This window comes from Melospiza melodia, chromosome 12 (genome assembly GCF_035770615.1).
Source record: "Melospiza melodia melodia isolate bMelMel2 chromosome 12, bMelMel2.pri, whole genome shotgun sequence".
Lineage (NCBI taxonomy): Eukaryota > Metazoa > Chordata > Aves > Passeriformes > Passerellidae > Melospiza > Melospiza melodia.
Genome location: NC_086205.1, coordinates 11,235,009 through 11,253,999, shown reverse-complemented (window position 1 = coordinate 11,253,999; position 18,991 = coordinate 11,235,009). Strand labels below are relative to the sequence as shown.

At 40.0% G+C, this 18,991-nt stretch overlaps 1 protein-coding gene across 2 annotated transcripts in view; it reads left to right on the top strand.

Moving 5' to 3' along the window:
• Window positions 1-9,892, top strand: part of PAX3 (paired box 3) — a 74,863-nt gene extending 64,971 nt beyond the window's left edge. For both annotated transcript variants that reach the window (XM_063166410.1, XM_063166409.1), the window contains exons 8-9: window positions 7,478-7,724; window positions 8,256-9,892. In XM_063166410.1, coding sequence (XP_063022480.1) covers window positions 7,478-7,724; window positions 8,256-8,290 — 282 coding nt within the window. In that variant the 3' untranslated portion in view covers window positions 8,291-9,892. The remainder of the gene's footprint in view (window positions 1-7,477; window positions 7,725-8,255) is intronic.
• The last annotated feature ends 9,099 nt before the right edge of the window (window positions 9,893-18,991 follow it).

Sequence of the window (18,991 nt, the reverse complement as noted above, 5' to 3'; positions counted from 1 at the left end):
GGATTAATGTCTTGGGGAGATGGCAGCCTGGAGTGTTTGTATTTCATGAAAAAGCAACTCAACTGCTAGCATGCCATCTCAGCCAGGGCTCTTTAAATATAATGTCAGAAAAGAGATTATTAGTGTGTAATATATGTAAATTGCATATTTTTATGTTTTCTATGCCTATTATGCAGCTTCTTGCCTTTCATGAATACATTTATGGCAATATTGTATTTCCTTTTCAAATTAGGTTTTAGTTGCTCAGTGAATTTTCTTTTAACAAATGTTTTTTAACTCAGAATTATGAGGGGACAGCATATCTGGATGTTAATGTATGTACACAGGACTTAGGCATGCTTTTGGATTGGCATGGCACTTTATGATTAGTGGCCATCACTGACTTTTTGCTCTGAAGCAGAGCAGTGACTGCAGAAACACTTGTCTCCCACCTTCAGGTGGATGGCCTTGGTGAAGGGCGGATTGTTTTAAAGACAGGATATCAGTATTTTGAACTGCTTCATTTAAGATAAGGAAAAAGGCTTTTCTGGTGTACATCAGCATCCCCTGACCTCCTCATGTGCTTTTTATTAGTGTCAGAGAGCAGAGTTTTCCCTACACCAGGTCAGGCAGTTTGCTGGTTTGGAGAGTGCTGCTCTGGCTGCTGTGGATCCAGGTGGAGCAGCAATACTCTGCTGGGATTGCTGCTTTGTGAGTTTGTTTGCTTCCTGTATTTAACCTGTAGGATATTTAACTTCTAGGATACTTAACCTGTAGGATATTTAACCTGTTTAACCTAGGAGAATCCAGGCTTAAACAGCACTTCAGTTTTAAGATTTTACCAGGAGAAGAACAAACATGTGTAACCTGTCTCCTGCTAGGCATAATTGTTTTTCCTCCTTGTCCTTTAGAAAACTTCTCAGATCTACTGTTTCCTCTTCTTTGCCTTCTCCCCCATAATTGAATCAAACCTGTAGCTTTAAAGGCTGCAGTTTGAAAATGGGAAGTGGATTGAATATTGAATTGGCTGTGTAGGAGATCATAACAGCCTTTAACAAAGTTTGCAGTTTCATGCCATTACCTGGAGCTCAGGAATAATCTTGATAAGAAAATCCCAAACTTTTCCATGAACAGTAGTACAGAGGCAAGCTCTTTCAAGGTTTCTTTCTTCTACTGTCAAAACATTTCACTGCCTGAGTTTCAGAGTTACCCTGTAACTCCTTTTGGTGAGGTGGATCTTAGGCAATGGGCTTCTCTAAAGTCTTTGGGAGCACTTGGTTTTCATTAACCTGACGTATGGAACCGATGGCAGCTGTCGAATCGGTTAGATATGTTCATATTGTCTTATTAACTCTGTTTTTAGGGGACCCACAGGAACCAGGGCTAAAAGTTTTCATTCCCTCATTAAGGGGGACAAGAGCAATGAAAAAAAAGCAACTATTAATTCATTATACTTTTCCCCATACCTTCTGTTGGATTACCTCGAGCTGGTTGCCCACAGAAACATTTCATTTGGGTTCAAGTCCCACAGCAATGAGAAGCTTATGATCTTTGGCACGATGCACTTGGCTTTGAGAGCTCTTTGCTTATTGACCCAAGAACATGAGACAGGGCATGGATTCCTTAGTGAGTAAGAAAGTTAATTCACATGACATAATCTTCATGACCACGAGTTTTTGTTCTTTCTTCTTTTTTTAAATTTAAAGTTCAGACAATGGGATTTATTATTTCTTGTTTCTCTGAGCAAAATAGATGAGATTCAATAGTATTGTAATTGTTAGTGAGTAAAAAATAACTACAAGTATTATTTATTTTATATTTATTATTTATTTTATATACTAATATTTTATATAAAATATTCTATATTTTATAGAAGTATATATTTGTAAATAACATATTTACTAAATACATTAATATAGCAGAAAAATAAACAGGTGACTGTTTAAACTGTATCTTTTTGAATGTCCACCTTAACTTTTCTCTTTTGGTTTGTTTTGCTTTCAGCCATAATTAATCCATACATCCCGATTGTTGAGGGAAGGTGTGTGAGAGCTGAGCTAGTGACAGCTGGGCTGGTGTTCAGAATAGCCAGAATCCTTCTTTTGTGTTTGGGGCTGAATGGAAGGTGGAAGGAGGAGAGTTCACAGGCAAAGAGCAACCTAATACCAAATTTAGGCTTTTAATGACTTCTTTTGAGTAATATTGCCATAGTTGACCATTTAAAGTCACGAGACTGCAGTCTCTGGGGCTGCCTGAAAAAGCTGGGAGATGTTTAATTGCATAGATATGCTTATATATTCATAAATTATATGTTCATCTTTGAGCTTTGTTTTGCCTTTTCAGTGATCTTTGGTTTCTTTTCAGGGGCTCAAGAATTAGCTGATCTTAGAATTATTTTCGTGATGTACCAAGTTCTGGGACTCTGTGATATAGCACTTTAAAAAGACATGAGTTTTGTGATAGACTGTAATAATGCTTTGAAAATTGGCAGTTGTCTGTAGGTAAAAATGTATTTGATGAAAGAATCAAGTTATCCTCTTAATTATCCTAAATGAGCACCAGTGCACCTTCTCCAATTCCAGTGTAGGTACCAGTGGTACCTGGTGGTGTGAAATCAGTATCAGGTCTCATTGATATGAGTATGCAGAGCGTCAGATCATCAATGTCCAAAGTCAGTATATTTTCTCTTATTTTCATTAACCAAGTAAGTGGTTGCCAGGTCTTGCCATTTGGCAAAAATTGCTTTCTGTCAGGTTTCTTTTATTCAATAGAAATATTCATATATATAAAATGAATCAGCAGTGTGGTTCTAGGATCCTATAGCTATAGATCCATATAGCTAATTAATTAATCCTCTAAAACCACTCATTATAGTGAGTGATAACAATCCTTTTTTTGTGTTCTTTCTTATGCAATATTTTGTTTTTTGAGAGATTTCTCTACAGTGAAGAGAGCTAACAGCAGGTAATGCCATTCATCTAGGAAGGAGTTTAAAATTTTCAGTGTTAGTGATGAATGAGGGTATCTGACCCACATCTGTTTTACATTAGAATGGAACATTGCCCTGACATCGTTAGGAGCATTTGTCAAGATTCCCTGGACAGAGCTTCTGTAAATTACATGCTGCAAATGTGTCAGGGTCAGATAAGAGGATATCATTAACGGTGCTAAAGTTTACTCATGGTTCTGTCAGTTCAACTTAATATGTTAACTGCCAACCATTTTCCTTGAGCTGTTTCATTAAATCTTTCATTCACAGGAGGGGAAAAATAGTATCACTGTACCCAAAAAAATATTGCACATGTTCTTTTCTCATAAATCATATTAATTGCAGGCATGGTCACAAAGCATATTAAACACAAGCATGCGTAAATGAATTAAAACATATGAGAATTTTATTGTGCCTATGGAGGGTCCTGCATTCTCAAATACTAACCATGTTAACAGCCAGAATGTTTCATTTCTATAAAATAAGCTTTTTAAAAATGTAGTTTAATGGCCTTTATTTTGTTGATAATAGAATTATTTCCAGCAGCTGATAATGGACCAGACATTGTATTCATGCCTTTAAGGCTTTCATCCCTCGAGTTCTCTTTCTCGATGGTACCCTCAGCTGGTGATTCTGTGCTGACTCCACCAGCAAGGGATTTGTCCTAATGAATATTTAGGGTTGCTTCAGATGTGTTCTCTAAAAACTTTCCTGCAGACTTTGGTTGGAGCAGTCCACTGTGTTCCCTTTACTTATTCCTGATTTCACCTTTGTTTTCTAATAGAGTGATTTAATCAATTGTATACTGTATTTTATTGTATAAGCACAAAGACTGTGCCTTAACATTCCTATGTGTGTTTTGTAAAAGGTGAGAGCAAAATATATGTAGTTAAAAAACTTCAATCTGATTTTTGTTTTGTGTTTATGGGAGTTTTCTCTAAAAGAAATAGAATAGTTATTGTATCACTTTAATGCAGAGTTAGCTCTGTCCTTGGATTCTGGGTCAGTGAGGCTGATACTTACTAATTTAGCTTTCCCAAAGTGATTTAGAAGGAAGCACATGTTTTCCAGTAATTTGGATGGTATAGAGATTGAATACCTTTATTTTCTACCTTAACTATTATAAAGCAATCATATCCATTTACTTAGAACTATTCTGCTTCATACCCACAGAAGATCTGAGCTGCAAAATTCAGATCCTTGTGTGTCTCCTGTGCAGCTAAGCTGAGGATGCTGAGCAACTTGCAGACATGGCCCGTTAATGGATTTCTAATTGATTAGGTGAAAGTTAGCCATGCCCTTCCTGTAACTCCTTGTATGGGTGAGAAGGTCATGGCACATACCGTAGCAAAGGCTCCTGCCCTGGGGCTACTTCCCTTGGAGCTTTCAAAACAGACATGACCAAAAATCGAATTATTTAGATACTAATCAACTGCAGGATGATTCTGAAGGCTTCTGAGGAAGATATTTCTGGGAAGTTGGTTACTGTTCAGACTTCAGTTTTCTCCAGCTCAGAGACAGACAGCTCAGTGAGTTCTGCTCCAGAATATTTACTAGGTGCACACCCACTTAGTAAAATTATGCCTAATTATATTCTAATTTAAAAACTTAAATAAATCTCACTAAATGCTAATTTTCATTTTGCCAAAGAAAAGAAATCTCAATCCAAATAGAGTTGCTACTGATGTTTGAGTGACATTTGAGATTCTGTATGGACTCAGTTTAAATTCCAAGACAAATCTCCAACTTTAAAATAGCTTCCAATCCGAAAGTTTTTGAGCTCACTCTTTTTGCTGGCAAAGTCCAAATTTTGTCTCAGGCTTTATTCTATTGAAAACATTAAATTAAAACAAACCTCTAGTTGAAATCCGCAGTTGGTAAAATAGTTATTTACCCAAATTAGCAATTGGTTCTGAAAGTGCTGGCAGCCAAGGCAGCGATGTGAGAGCCCTGAGGCACAGAGGAGCTCCCCTGGGACAGGAGCCCAGCCCAGCCCCTTCTCTCTGCTCTTGAACTTGGAGCAAAACGTGGGGAAGTCCTGCAAATATCGGTGTCACACTGGCCCTGCACGGCAATGCAAAGGGCTGTGCGCTTGAGATTTCTGACAAACCCCTGTGCAATTTAAACCGTAGTCAAAACCGTTATGCTCCTGCCAACATAAATATTTCCCAAAGTAGTAATTTTTAATGTAAATGTTTAAGTTATCCCTTTATTTTTTTTAGTTCTTTCTCTTTTAACTCTACTAGTGTTAATTTCAAAGGACAAGGATTAATATAACCTGAATGAACATGGGTTCTAATGCTGTGTCCTGCTGATGCATGTCAGGTCATTAACCATGCTACATTTTGGACCATATCAAATTCCAAAGTTATAAGAAAAATATTTTGAAGTTCTGAAAGAGAAAAGCTTGCTAAAATAATAGAAATTTTAAAGTTTTCACAACGAATTATTAGAACAAAAACTTGAGAGCCCAGTATTTTCAACTTTTGGGGAGTTTTGGCACAAAATGTACAGATAACATGATTTTTCAATCTGTGGTGATTTCAGAGTTGTTTTATTACTAACCACAGTTACTATCTTTGTTACTATTTACAATTATTTATTTATATATTTATTATTTTTTCTTAAGAAAAATATTATTATTGTCTTTTAACAGGTTTTGGGCATTGAATGTATTTGTTGAATTAAATAGAAAATATCTTACATCCTAAATCCAAATTCATCTTGTTTTTATAAACAAAAGTTTATAAAAAACAATTGGAAAGTCATAAGATTTCAATATCTGAATGCAGTCTTTAGATATATTTTGTAATTTGTTTTTGCATGAATACTTCAGTTTGTGAAACATTCAGCAAATACCACTGGCTAAATTCATGTTTTTCAGCCCAGTGAATCAGAAGTGAACATTCCAGTGCTATGTGTAGTAACTGAACTTCTTTCTCAGCAATTTTTTTCAGTGAGATATCTTGGGTGCATTTGATGCAAACATATTGTGTGTTTTCAATGCAGGGATCTGGGTTTCTCCTTTTGAGCTACTCTGTTTCTACCTCCTGCTCTTTTCCTAATCAGATGTGTAAAAACTGGGTAGGTCTTCTTTCCTACCCAAATCACTATCTCTGGATCATATTTCATCTGTTTATTAAGAAAAAAACCCAAGCCAACAAAAAAGCAAACAACTCAGAGCTGGAAACACAAGCTCCCTGCAATAACAATACTTTTTAGTTTGTGATGGAAAATAAGTACAATTTCAGGAGGAGTATCAGAACCTCAGGAAACAGATCTGTTTTTATGAGGTTTAATTTAGTCTATAAAAATAGACTCTATTTTTAAAAAACTTTCTTTAGTTTATGGCAAGAATTGCTGCAAAGCAAAATGATTATCAAATAGCACATGTCAGATAATTGTAATACTTTTTTGGAGCAAGAACAGCTTGTAAATTATCACAATATGCAGTTTTGGCAGAAGCTGTATGTCACCTGTCTATTAGAAGCTGCAGAATGCTTGTCAGGCTCTGAAGTGCAATTTATTTCAGCAAAAAGTAAGCAAATCTCAGTCATACACTTACTTTTAAAATGTTCTGCAGTGGTGTACCAGGAGAGGAAATGTTCACCAACTTGTAACGGGAGAGATTTTTGAACAAGAAGTTTCTCTGTAGTTTTGTGCTTAAAAATGCAGATGCTTTTGAAATTATTTCTTGCTCTCCTACTGGAAATTATGGCCCGGGGGGCTGGGCTTTTATAGGGACAAGCATGTATTTTCCAGTAAACACTTTTCAGCTACTGATTTCGTAACTGTCCCTGTAAAAGCAGTTTAATAAAGGAGTCACAGCTGACTTGAAGTTGCTCTGGAGTGCCTGACCCTTTCTGTTGTGTCCTCTAACTCAGATGTTGGAATCAATAACTGCTTTAATGATAACCAGCATTTTACTCTTGCACACACTTTACAGCTCACAGGGCATGCAGCAGTGGGGGTACAGCTGCTCTGCCCCTTTCCCTACCCCAGAACATCAGGATTCTGTGGTGTTCTTTGTTACCTCCACCAGCAGTACTACTGGGATGTGCTCCAAACTGATTTCACTGTAATGGTTGCTGATCTTGGAGAAGAAAATTGTGTCAGCTTTTTCACAGCTTTTTATGTTTGTAGATCATGCAGGACATCATGGTTAAACTTTGTTCTCTTTCTGTTCTCTTATAATTTCATCCTCAAGCAAGAACATCTGCAGAACTCCCAGCTGGGGCTGGGATCAGGCACTCTAAAACCATAAAAGTTAAAATTTATTCCTTATTTGCCCCAGTATCATGTCTTATTGCTTGCTAGCCATCAGATTTTCTTTTGGTGGATGATGCAATCGAATTCTACTTCCTCTTGGGATTAGCTACTCAAAGCACAGTTCAAGTATCAAGTCTACCTGGTTTAGGAAATCAAGTTATAGATTTGAGAACTTCTGTGGTTCTGTAAGCAATGGAGTTCTTAATCTATTTTAACTCTTTCTATTTTTCTACTTTCTAGGTAATGGGACTCCTGACTAACCACGGTGGTGTGCCTCACCAGCCCCAAACTGATTATGCCCTGTCCCCTCTCACTGGGGGCCTGGAGCCCACCACCACTGTGTCAGCCAGCTGCAGCCAGAGGTTAGAGCACATGAAGAGCTTAGACAGCCTGCCCACATCCCAGTCCTACTGCCCACCAACCTACAGCACCACGGGATACAGCATGGACCCCGTCACGGGCTACCAGTACGGCCAGTACGGCCAAAGTGAGTATGGCACACTGGCATTGGGAAGGGCACTGGGCTGCCCACAGCCTGAGCTGTCTGTCTGTCTGTCTGTCTGTCTGTGAGGAAGGGAGTTCTGAGCAGAGATCCTCAGGGCTCACTGCTACTTCTCCTCCAAGCCATGCACTGGTGAGATAGCTGATTGTTCGAGCAGGATTTCTGCTGCATAATTATTTTCTTAAGTGATGTCAACAACATCTTGATGTTATTAATTGTTGAGACATGAAACCTGATTGCCATTAGGTAAAACATAAGAGTTGTCCAAAATGAAATAACCGCTGGCATTCCACTATTAGAAACACATGTTCTTAATGAGGTCAGCTCAAGAATCATTACAGTATATAATCCCAGATACATAGAGTTTTGTCAAACTTGTCCTAGGAATAAAAATATTAGTCCCTTTCCTTTGATACATCAGTATTAAATATGACATTGTCAACCTGTAGTTGGCATGGCCCCATGCTGTGAGGTTGTCACAGCATGACTTAAAAAGCTTCTTTTGCTTTTTTGCAGGTGCCTTTCATTATCTGAAGCCAGATATTGCATAAATGAACTGTCCACTTCAAGTTAAAGCTGGTCTTGTTTTCCGGTTTCACTCCAAGGCTTGGATATGAGGGATCTTCTCAACACGGTGCAGCCTAAACTGGGGCAGTCCCACTGAGAGAAACAAGCTTGTTATATTCTCTCCAGTCATAGCTTTTAGTAGACTTTTGAAGGCTGGACAAAGCTATACAGAAGACAAAGGCCAAAAGCAATAATGAATAAATGTGACATGCTTCATTATGAGTGGGTATACAAAACAGAGCAGTATTTAACATCACAGCCTGGCAAACATTCCATTTTTTTTTTGTTGTTGAAATTAATGTGCATTGATTGGGACAAACGGAACATTTTGAAACTAAACTTAGAGCAGTTGAGCTCTGTGTACTCTGACTCATCTGACATCCAGTGCTGACTTTAGTCTAACTTTAAAACAGCTCCGTTTCTGAAGCAAGGTTGGAAGAGCCTCTCACTGTACACACTGGAAATTGCCATCAAGAGGAAATGCCACTGTCCTTAGGAAGATGGATAAGTGTGAAAGACTTCCCGAGCAACTCATTGGTTACCTTGCTGTGCTTTGTAATCACCTTGTCAAGAAATGTCGCTCACAGGTTTGGCTTTACCAAGAGAGGAGATCTTGTGTAACATGAAATCCAGATTTTACCTTTTTTTATGTGTTTTCCCAGTGTGTTTTACCTTTTTAAACAAATATGGGAGACAAAAAACCCCACCAACAACACGACTGATTTTTCATAACTGCCTAGCAATGTGCAATACTGTGTACCTCACACAAACTTTGGGATCATCCAAAGTCATAGATATAGAATCAGAACTATATTTTTGCAGGTACTTTTATTTTTGCAGTGCATAATTCCTGATGATAAGATACAGAAATGTTGCAGTCTGCTGGATTACTGAAATCCAGCTTGCTAATCATGATTTAAAGGTCATCTTCAGGAAACAATAGGAAGAAATGATTAAGTTTACATGTTTTTTAGTGCTGTACAGGACATAGACCGAGATGGACCTGTATTTGAGACATCTGTTTAAATTATACAGCAATATCCAATATAGACAGTATAATTATAGGAACCAAGGTTTACAAGAAGTTTGCATTGTGACATTTTAGAATGTCAATAAATTTGTGTTTTGTGATGTTGAGAGGAAGAGGATGATGGAAGGTGGGATTATTTATTTCTCTCTATTCTTGGAACAAAGAGGGAGGCAGAACACAAATACATTCCTTTTAGAGTTAAGGACTATGAAGTAGTGAGTTAGACTAGGTTCAGTACAGAGGTTAGTTCACACAACGGTCTTAAGGGTGATGGAAAAATGAAATATTATCTTTGTGTTGCAGCCTCTACAACAAAATGTGTTGTAAAAAAAAGAAAAACGCAAACAAACAAACAAAAAAATCAAAAAAAGAAAACAAAAAACAAATGTCTTTCATGTAAAAAGTTCAGTAAATATTTACTATTTATAATGAATAAACATTATGAAGCCTTTCAAAGCACTGATGATTTTGTCCTAAAATGTAGTATTGTGATAAATACATTGATACATTTTAATCTGAATATCATGAAGAAATAAACCATGTTATCTTCGATGCAGCCTGTGTTCATTATATGAGTGTATTCTGCACTCATGCTGGCCTGGGGGGCATTGGGCAGCCTCTGTGCCCAGGTGCTGCTTGTGTGCCATGTGGAACTCTGTGTGTGCCTGGCTGTGGGTGAGATAAAGAACTTTGCTTTTTCTGAGTGCTGTGGGTACCGGTAGTGCATCTGCCTAACAAGGGAAAAACCCTTGCCATGCATTCAAAATGAAATAGCATAGGTTTAAACCCAGCACAAGTAGGGCAACTCGGATGGCTTCAGAAAATTTAGGGACTTTGTAATCAGTTATGGGTGGTATCTGTCCTGAATTATATTTTTTTTCCTCAGAAACCTCAAGAATTTTTAATAGGCCTACACACAAACTGATTGTAACATGAGGAAGACCCTTCAAAATTAGTGAAGTAAATTTTAGTGCCAAATCACTGGGCAAGGGAATTTTACTTCACCCTAGGCTTGGTGAACATTTAATTTCCTCACTATTTTGTAGGGGATGTAACCACCTCTAATTTCTTTCTGCCTTTTTTCCTATGTGCATTTTATTTTTATTTTGTTCTTTTAAATCTAGCCCACTTCCATTGGAAAAAGAAGGAATATGTTTCCTGAACAGAAGACATTAAAAAGGGGGAAAGGAGATTTCTTTTTTTTTCCTTTGCAATTTCTGTTTCTCTGATACACTTTTTAACTTCTGAGACAATTGGTATTTAAAACTGTCTTATTAACACCTGTTCCCTGCTCCAAACTGCTGGTTTTTTATGATTTTTTTCAATGTTGCTTCCAAGGACTTGGCCCTTGGCAAGGGCCTCATGTCCTTGCTGCAAAGGCCATGTAAACTTCTATTTCCCACTTGCAATCCCTTTCCTGTAAAGCACTGGATAGAATCCTGCTTGCTTGCACAGTTTGGAACTGGGTGATGAGTGCTCCTTTGCAAGAGGAGTGTACCCTTGTCGCAGGGAGAATGAAAAATGTCACCTTCCTTTGCTGTCCCAGCAGCTGCAGGGTGGGGGGGCTGTGATTTCTCCCCATCCCCCCAATCCCACTGAGGTGCTTCACTGACCTCACATTAGGGAATTTTGGGAATTTTGGGCATTTTGGCTGCTCCATCCTCTTCTCAAGGGTGCCCTAAGCACTTTCCTGTGTGAGAGCCTAATGCAGAGCAGGAGAGATTGGAAACAAAAGAGATAGGGAGGAAAGGCCCTGTCCCTGCCCATGGCGGGGGGTTGGAACTGGATGATCTTTAGGGTCCCTTCCAACCTCAACCATTCTATGATTCTTTGAAAATCATCCCTTCTTCTCACAGTCAAGCCACGTAGTGGTGAACTGGGAGGAGCTCTTGTCATGGGAAGGGAGGAGCCTGGGCAGAGCAGTATCTTGATTTATTATGTGCTGCAGAAATCTTTGACAGAGCTATAGGGATAACTTGGGAGCTGTTGATCCCTTCTTGTTATCACTGTCAAGACTGAGGAGGTTCTTGGAAACCACACGTGCTTCTGGGATATGAATCCTGAATGCTCAGAAAGTCAAAGGGGAATGAGCCTGCCATGGATATTGCATTTGACAGAAAAGCCATGCAAAAGTTGGGAGCAATGTGCTCACAGCAATGGATTCCAAGCCCCACTCACTTATGAGTGCAGAAAAGGGCAGGTCTCAGGGTCCCTCCTCTTATTTTTCTGCGTGTGAGTGTGCATATTTTACAAGATGGAAATAAATCACCACAGCTGCTTAACCAACTGTCTGTCATCTCATTAGAATGGGAAGCTTTTGAGAGACAGGTTTTCATAAAAAAAAAATCTCTTTGTGTCACAACCATGATTTAAAATTTATTAAGTCTTCCTTTATCTAGAAATGACTTCTACTCCCATCGCAATACCTAGTATATGCACTTTGCCATACTTTAGTATCTCTTGCTATTCCTTTATGCAGGCATTAATGAATGAGCTAGGAAAAGAATAATTTTTAATGACACCTATTATCCTTTTCCCTAGATATTTCAGTGTTTCTTGTTTAAATAAAAGCTAGAAATAAACATTTTTCTCCAATAATCTCACAGAGTTTTCTACTCAGTGTTGCTCAAAAGTCTCTATCCAAATAACAAATGCTGTTGAAGTGTATCTTTCTGGGCTATTTTGAAAGGCACAAAATGCCTATCCCAATCTACAAATCTTCACTAAAAATAGCTGACTGTCAAACAGGTTCTGACTGTCCTCAGAAATCTGCTTCTGCACCTATATGCAGAAGAGTTAGGTTTTTAATCTCTAACCCCAGGTTAAGGTCTGTACAGATTCAAACACAAAATATCTGGCTACAGGTCTGTAATCTGTATCTCTAAATGTAATGAAAAAAATATAAAGCTGCTTAACTTTGCAGTTCCAAACCCCAACCCAAATTATCACATGCTACTAATATTTTTTGGTAGCAAGGATGTCTGCATTTTCTCAGAAGTATGGCAGACAGCAGCATGTAAACTATTTTTTATGTCTGAATTCTGGGCTTTATCCTCGCACATTTAAGAAATGCATTATCTCTGGTTACTGCTGATGTGTAAAGCATACATTTTTGCTGTTTTAGTAACCGTGAACATTCTCAACATTTGCTATCCATAAAGTCTTCTGGCCTAAAGTCTATAAAGTGGATTACTAGAAGATACCTTTTTATGAAATAAGAAGAAATTAATTTAAGGCAATATCAATGTGACCATCAGAAACCTGGAACAGCTTGAATTTATAAACTTTTTTGTATTGCTCACTTCAATGTTCTGCTTAATTGCAAGGAAACCTGAATCCTGATTAGAAGATCCCATTTTAAATTTATTTTCGCTTTTCCAATAACATCTAGATATTCCCTGGAGCAACTGGAGAGTCCTAGGGTTATTTAAAGAAGCACATGAGTTGATTTGAATCTATTCAAGACATTTGTCTATTGTACAATAATAAAACTTGCAGTCTGCTTCAGTGGTCATTGCAGGTGAGACACATTGCATTTGATGTGTCAGATTTTCACTCCCAGCACTTCTGGGCAGCTCATCACAGGCTGGGAAGTTCTCATCAGTCTTGGGGAGCAAAATGCTACAGCTAGAGGATTAGTCAGGTTCAAAACCTGACAGGTATTTACCATAGAAACAGGCTTCAAAATCAGGATGTGCACACAGTGCTAGTGCTTGGCTCTGTTTTGCCATCGTGGTTCCCACAAAAATACTTTGCAGTGTTCACACAGAGTTTAAATCTTTGCTTAGTGCATTTACATGGCCTCAGAACCAGTGGCTGATTAACCCGGGGTGGCTGTGGACAGCTTGGGCACTACAGCATTTTGACATGCACTGTTTATTATTCAGCTACTCAGGCAATGTCATGAAAAATCATAATAAAACTAGGAAGACACATCACATTTGACCTTTGCTGAATAATTTAATAAAGCCAGCTCGATACACAAATATGAAAGAGCAGTTGCTGGTAAGAGCGGAACTATTGCTTCCTTGTCTGAGAATTGGAAACAGTTCAGAAGCTTTATTAACCATTCAGTGTCTTCATCCTCAGCAAAGTTTGTCCCTTAGGCCATAACCAAATGTTAAGCTACTTGTTTCTCCCCACACTCCCCTCCTTTCAGTGCTCACACGGGTATCTTTGCTTATGCTGTACACAATTATGGTCTCAGTTCTTCTCATGGCTCTGAACAATTATCCAATTTTTTTCCTCACAGACTCAGTTTTGTTTGCACAAACATTTTTCTCCCCATATATATGCATTTATTCATAATGATCTCAAATGTACATACCTTTAAAATTTTAGCTTTAAAAGGGTGATGGTTACAGGTACTCTGCACACTCAAACAATGATGTTTTATAATTCAGAAATTCAGAGATGGAAGAAATGTTTTTGGAGACACTCTCCTGTGAGTGTCCCCATGGTCAGTACCAGAATAATTAACTAGGGGTACAAATCTCCTGAGTGCTTTGAAATGCTGTTTTGGCTGTGTTTATCCTGGGGAAGGGTCTGTCAGGGCTGGGGGTGGTGTGGCTTGCAGGGACCACCTGGTTCTGCACTACATGAGCCATAGAGCATCACTGGAGTCTTGCCCCTCTGTGGAGTTCATGACACAGTGTTTGACTGAACCCTTTTTCCACTGTCCCCATCTGAAGTCTCCAGGTGGTGGAAGATACACATTGCCCTCGATATCATGGTTTCTCCTCATGGCATCCCTTTCCCGTGTGGCTCTCCAACAAACTTGAGTCCTGCCACTCTGCAGGTGTCCAATAGCCACACCTTTTATCCCAGTGCCTGCATCAGCTCAACAGAATTTCTCCTTCCCTTACTCTTCCCAAAGACTGACCAGCAGCACCACCACCAACTGCAGCACTCCCAAAAAGTCATCAGTTTATCCTGGCACTGAAACCTGAGGGAAATATTTGCACAGTCATAGCTGCCTGATTGAAAAGGGGATAGTGAATGTGTGTGAAAAGGCAAGGTGGAGCTCAGCTTTTCCTTTAGAGCCCAAAAGGGTTTCTGAGTGCAGTGCAGGGCAGTGCAGCCATGCCAGGCATGGGCTGGGGATGGTGGGGGGTCAAGGGGAGCAGCCAAAACATGGCCCTCACTGTGCAAACCCAGGGCACTGGGATATTTCTCTGTCTGCTCTGGGGTGCCCTGACCCCCAGGGCAGCACTGACTTTGACCCTCATTCATGGGGAAAGTTTCCCAGACTAGAACCCACAAAAGTGGGAAATAGATTATAGAGAGCAGTGTAGGTCTATCGCTTGGTGAGAAATTTAGGTTTTGCGATTTTTAGTATGTTGTGGATGGAAGCAACATGGAGGGTGCAGGGTGTTGTCCTGGGTTTCTTCTTCATGCTGCTTCTTCCTTCTTCTTGGCTTTGGGCAGCATTTTGTAATTGAGCAGAAAAGTCCTCATTGCAGGCTCTTTGGGAACAGTTGTTGGGTTAAAAGGGAAAATAATCTAGGTGTTAGCTCTTTATTGGATAGTTTAGTCTTAAAAGACCTTGTACCAAGAGATTGTTGGCCATTCTGTGCCTTCTAATAAAGAGCTGCCAAACTCACAGCAGAGAGACTGTTTTACTGATAAGAAATAATAAACACCCGAGTCAGAACATGAATTCCTGTCTCAGGTGCCTTCAATCCAGACCCAGGGAAACCCACAGGCGGGACCCCCACACCTCACGGCTGTGAGGGGAGCACAGAGGCACTGCCCGGAGCAGCCTGTGGCCTGCTGGGCCTGGGGCACACCCAGGGCCTGGGCTGGGCTGGCCTCGGTGTGTGGCGGCCATCTGGAGTCTCTGGTGCCAGCATGTGCAGGAAACAGCCCAGCTCTCCCCGTGGGTGGGTGCAGAGACAGCAGGAGCCCTGCTGGGAATCCTCTGAGGAACCTGAGGGGATTTTTCTGCTGAGGGTTAGCCCCTAAGTTCAGTTTTCCACAGGGGTGTTGCTGTCCAGTAGGTGGGAGGGGAGATGGTGCTGTGACCCCTAAAAGTGCATTTTTCTTGTGTTTGTGGGGTCAGCAAGGGGTGGCTGAGGGGAGCAGCCAGGGCAGAGATGTTCCCAGAGGTGCTGCCTTGGGGCAAAGCTCAGTTGATCCTTTGAGAATGGCTGGGAACAGCATGTGCCATTTCTGGAGTTGGCTCCTGGTGCATGGAGCACTGTGAAAATTAAACCCCCTCCCTTTCAGGTGCTGCTGGGACATGGCAGGGCTGTGCCAGTGCTGCAGAGGTCCCAGGTGATCCATGTGGGAGCAGCAATGGTGGGGACCAGGATCTCTGGGGGTTTGCTCTGTCACTGCACTTGCCAGGCTCACTCCTGTGAGCCTTCACCTTAGTCTGGTTTGGTTCCAGAGCATTTTGTGGAGCCAGCCATGACCCAGACTGTGCCTGCTGTGCTGAGACAGTGGTGGAGCCTCAGGGGAGAGGTGTCTGCCTGTCCCAGCCAGGTGCTGACCCTGGGGACAGGGACAGGCTGCAGGGCTGGTCTGCCCTGCTTTGAGAACCAAGCACAGCAAAACCACCTGTGAGACTCAGTAAAGGTACTTGGTTTGGCTAAAATAACCCTGAAGATTCTGTAAATAAATCCTGGGTTTAGACAGGCATCAAAGTTGTGGCAGAAACCCTTGCTCACCTCCTTTGGTAATCCTTATTCATAAAGGGCAGCATAAATGTCAGATATTTGAAGGATCTGGAAGGAAGCATTTTCTCCAGCCCCCATCTAAAGGAAAATATCTCTCCTAGTGTGGATAACATCACAAGTGCTCTTGCCAAAGAGGAACTTGGAGTTGTTAATTTTTTTACTGCTAAATAAAATAAAAAAATTCCTAAAAAATTACACAGAATAGATAAGGAGCTCAATCTTATGCCCATGTGCACCCATTTTCCTTTGATTTTTAGTGGAAAATTTAGGTGTGTGGGGACCCAGAGATAGGAAAGAACAAGGCAATTTTAATCTGTGAAACTACAGTTCTGTTACTTCTATTCTGATTCTGCTCAAGATCATCAGGAAAGATTAACTTTGGCAGCTTGTTCAGTGACTAAATCTTGATATTTTTGTGGCTTAATTCATAACATAACTGTAAGCTATTGCCCTGTGTTTATATTTCCCATCCATTTCTCACATTTCCAAAGCATACTGATATGTGATCCTGGCAATTTAGCTACCATAATTGGCATTTTTCTAGGGCCAAAAGGAAACAAATTCCTTATCCTCCATACTTCTTTAATTTCTGAAAAACAACAAGTAACATGGTTAATCCTCTTTTTTGATCTTTTCCCCCCCTTTGAGTTTTTCTTATGGTCTTTTCCTTTTAATCTTTTACTTTCTTTTTAATCTTCACTCATTGTCCCCCTGCATTTGAAGAATTTCATGTACTTACATCTCTAAAAAGAATTGGATCACTTTATGGAAATAGCTCTTTAGGATCTTGTTCAAAGCACCATTATGTACTTTTAACTGTTTGGGGGGAGGGTGAAAAAAGGAGAGAAAAAGCAACTTTAAAAGCCCTGTTTGTTTGTGGAACCTAGCAGAACACAAGATGCAGAAACAGTGTCTGGAACCACCCCAAGCTAAAATAAGACCAGGCTACTCTAGATGAGCAGGAGGATGAATAAGAATCTGCCTTTGATAGGGGTTGGACCCATCACCTGGCTCCTGGTGGAGGTGTGCTGGGGCAAGGGCCTTTCAGGAGGGGCAAGCAGAGCAGGACAGGTGAGCCCTGTGTTCATCCTGAGCAGCTCCTCCCAGTCTGGAGGGGATGAGCTGTGCTGTGGGCATGCAAACCCCTTAAACCTTCCCTGCAGAGGCCACCATGACCACCCCGAGTAAGCCTCCCTGTGTGCAGCAGCCTTTCCCAGGTGGTGTGGGAGCAGCTCTGTAGCAGCCACGTGGAGCTGGTGATGTGTAGGATCAGTTTTGCTAAGGGTGCTCTGTTTTGCTCTCCTCTGGCATATCACAGCCCAGGTGTGGGACAGGGAATGTGTCACACTGAGGTTGTTGGGCCAGGATTCTGGGTTTGGGAGATACCAGCATGGCCCAGTGTTAACACAGTAATTTATCTTCCAGGCTTAGGCTGATGTGGTTCTGACTGTCTGAATGCTAGAGAAAAGAAGGGTTTTTGTGCCTTTTGTCAAGCACTAAAAAACTGCTTAGATATGTGAGAATACCAGTACATTGCATAGCATAAGATGAGTTAAAATACTTATTTCTAGGAAATAATGAGTATGAATCTCAGGAATCAGGTGAAGCTGTTTTAACAGGCAAGGTGAAGCACAGCATTCCTTATTCATTGCATACCCAAAACTGCCACTGTGAATTCACTGGTGGGATTTTTGTCACTCAATTCTTGACTCCATTGGGGTGTCCTACCCCTCAAACCCCCTTTAATTTTTTTTTTTTAATTTTATTTTGCCAATCTCAAAAGCCCCAGAAACTGGCCAACAGAGGTTATGTGTTTCTCAAGCAGGCAAGAAATTTACAGGAATTAACATGTGTCCAACTTAATTTATGCAGAATTGCAGGCTTCTTTTACTGAAGCAAATTCCTTATAAAACAAACAAACAGTAAGAATTTACAGAGTTCTGGAAAAGTTACAAAACCTAAATGAAAATCCTTTTCCAGTTACATGAATATAAATTGGGCATAGTTCCCCTGAATATTTTATACTAGTTTAATGCATGTTTTTTATTTGTAGTTTGACTGCTGATAAAATTTTTCTTCTGTTGCCTCAAAACAAGACTCAGTCCCCTGAATCTCTTCTCCTTTACCAACAAGAATAGGTGAATTAGATCTGTCCTGTAACTTGGCCCCAGCCAAGAACAGGATTTGGCATTGCTCTTTATTGGAATTTTAAATCTTTTTTCTTTCTATTATTTTCTCTTTTTTTTTTTTTTTTTTTTTTGAGGGCTGATTTTAAAACAAATAGTTAAAATGTGGATCTGAGCATTTCTTCTAGAAGTTGCATATTCTAAATGTACTTATACCATAGTCTGCTGCTCATATAAAATTACAGACTTCACTTTCATCTTTCTTTTTACAAGGAACCCTTAATGACAAACGCAGGCTGTTTAGTGATACCGATATACTGCAATCTTAGCATGTGAATTAGTCATCATACAATCAGTTCAGGGGGTCAGGCCTAAAGAAACAGTGCAGAGTTGGCAAACTGCTAGTCTGGTGATGTGCTCTCCACTTCAAAGTCATGGTGCTTATTCCCCAGAATTCAGATCACAGAAAGAAACAGCTGGTATTGTCGTTTGTGGCAGTAAGGATTTTTTTTTTTTTTTGTAGCAAGATAAGGTTTCACTACTTTGTAAAACAACAATTTACTTTAGAGTGACCCAGCCTGTAAAACACAATAGGAAGCAGGAATCCACGGAGCACTGCTCTGCTATTATTATGCAAGTAGACATGACCTGTGACAAACCACACTGGAGAAGACTTAACCTCCTTGCTCCTTGTCTGAAAATATTCAGTGTAGTCCACTTGTCAGTGGCAGTCAAAGTTTTCATATTCCAGAATGACTTTATAAACAGTTCTTTTCTGTTTGGATATTGCTCTCTCGAATATTTCCAGTGTGGCATGTATTTTTGGCAGCACACAGCTACAGACTACCA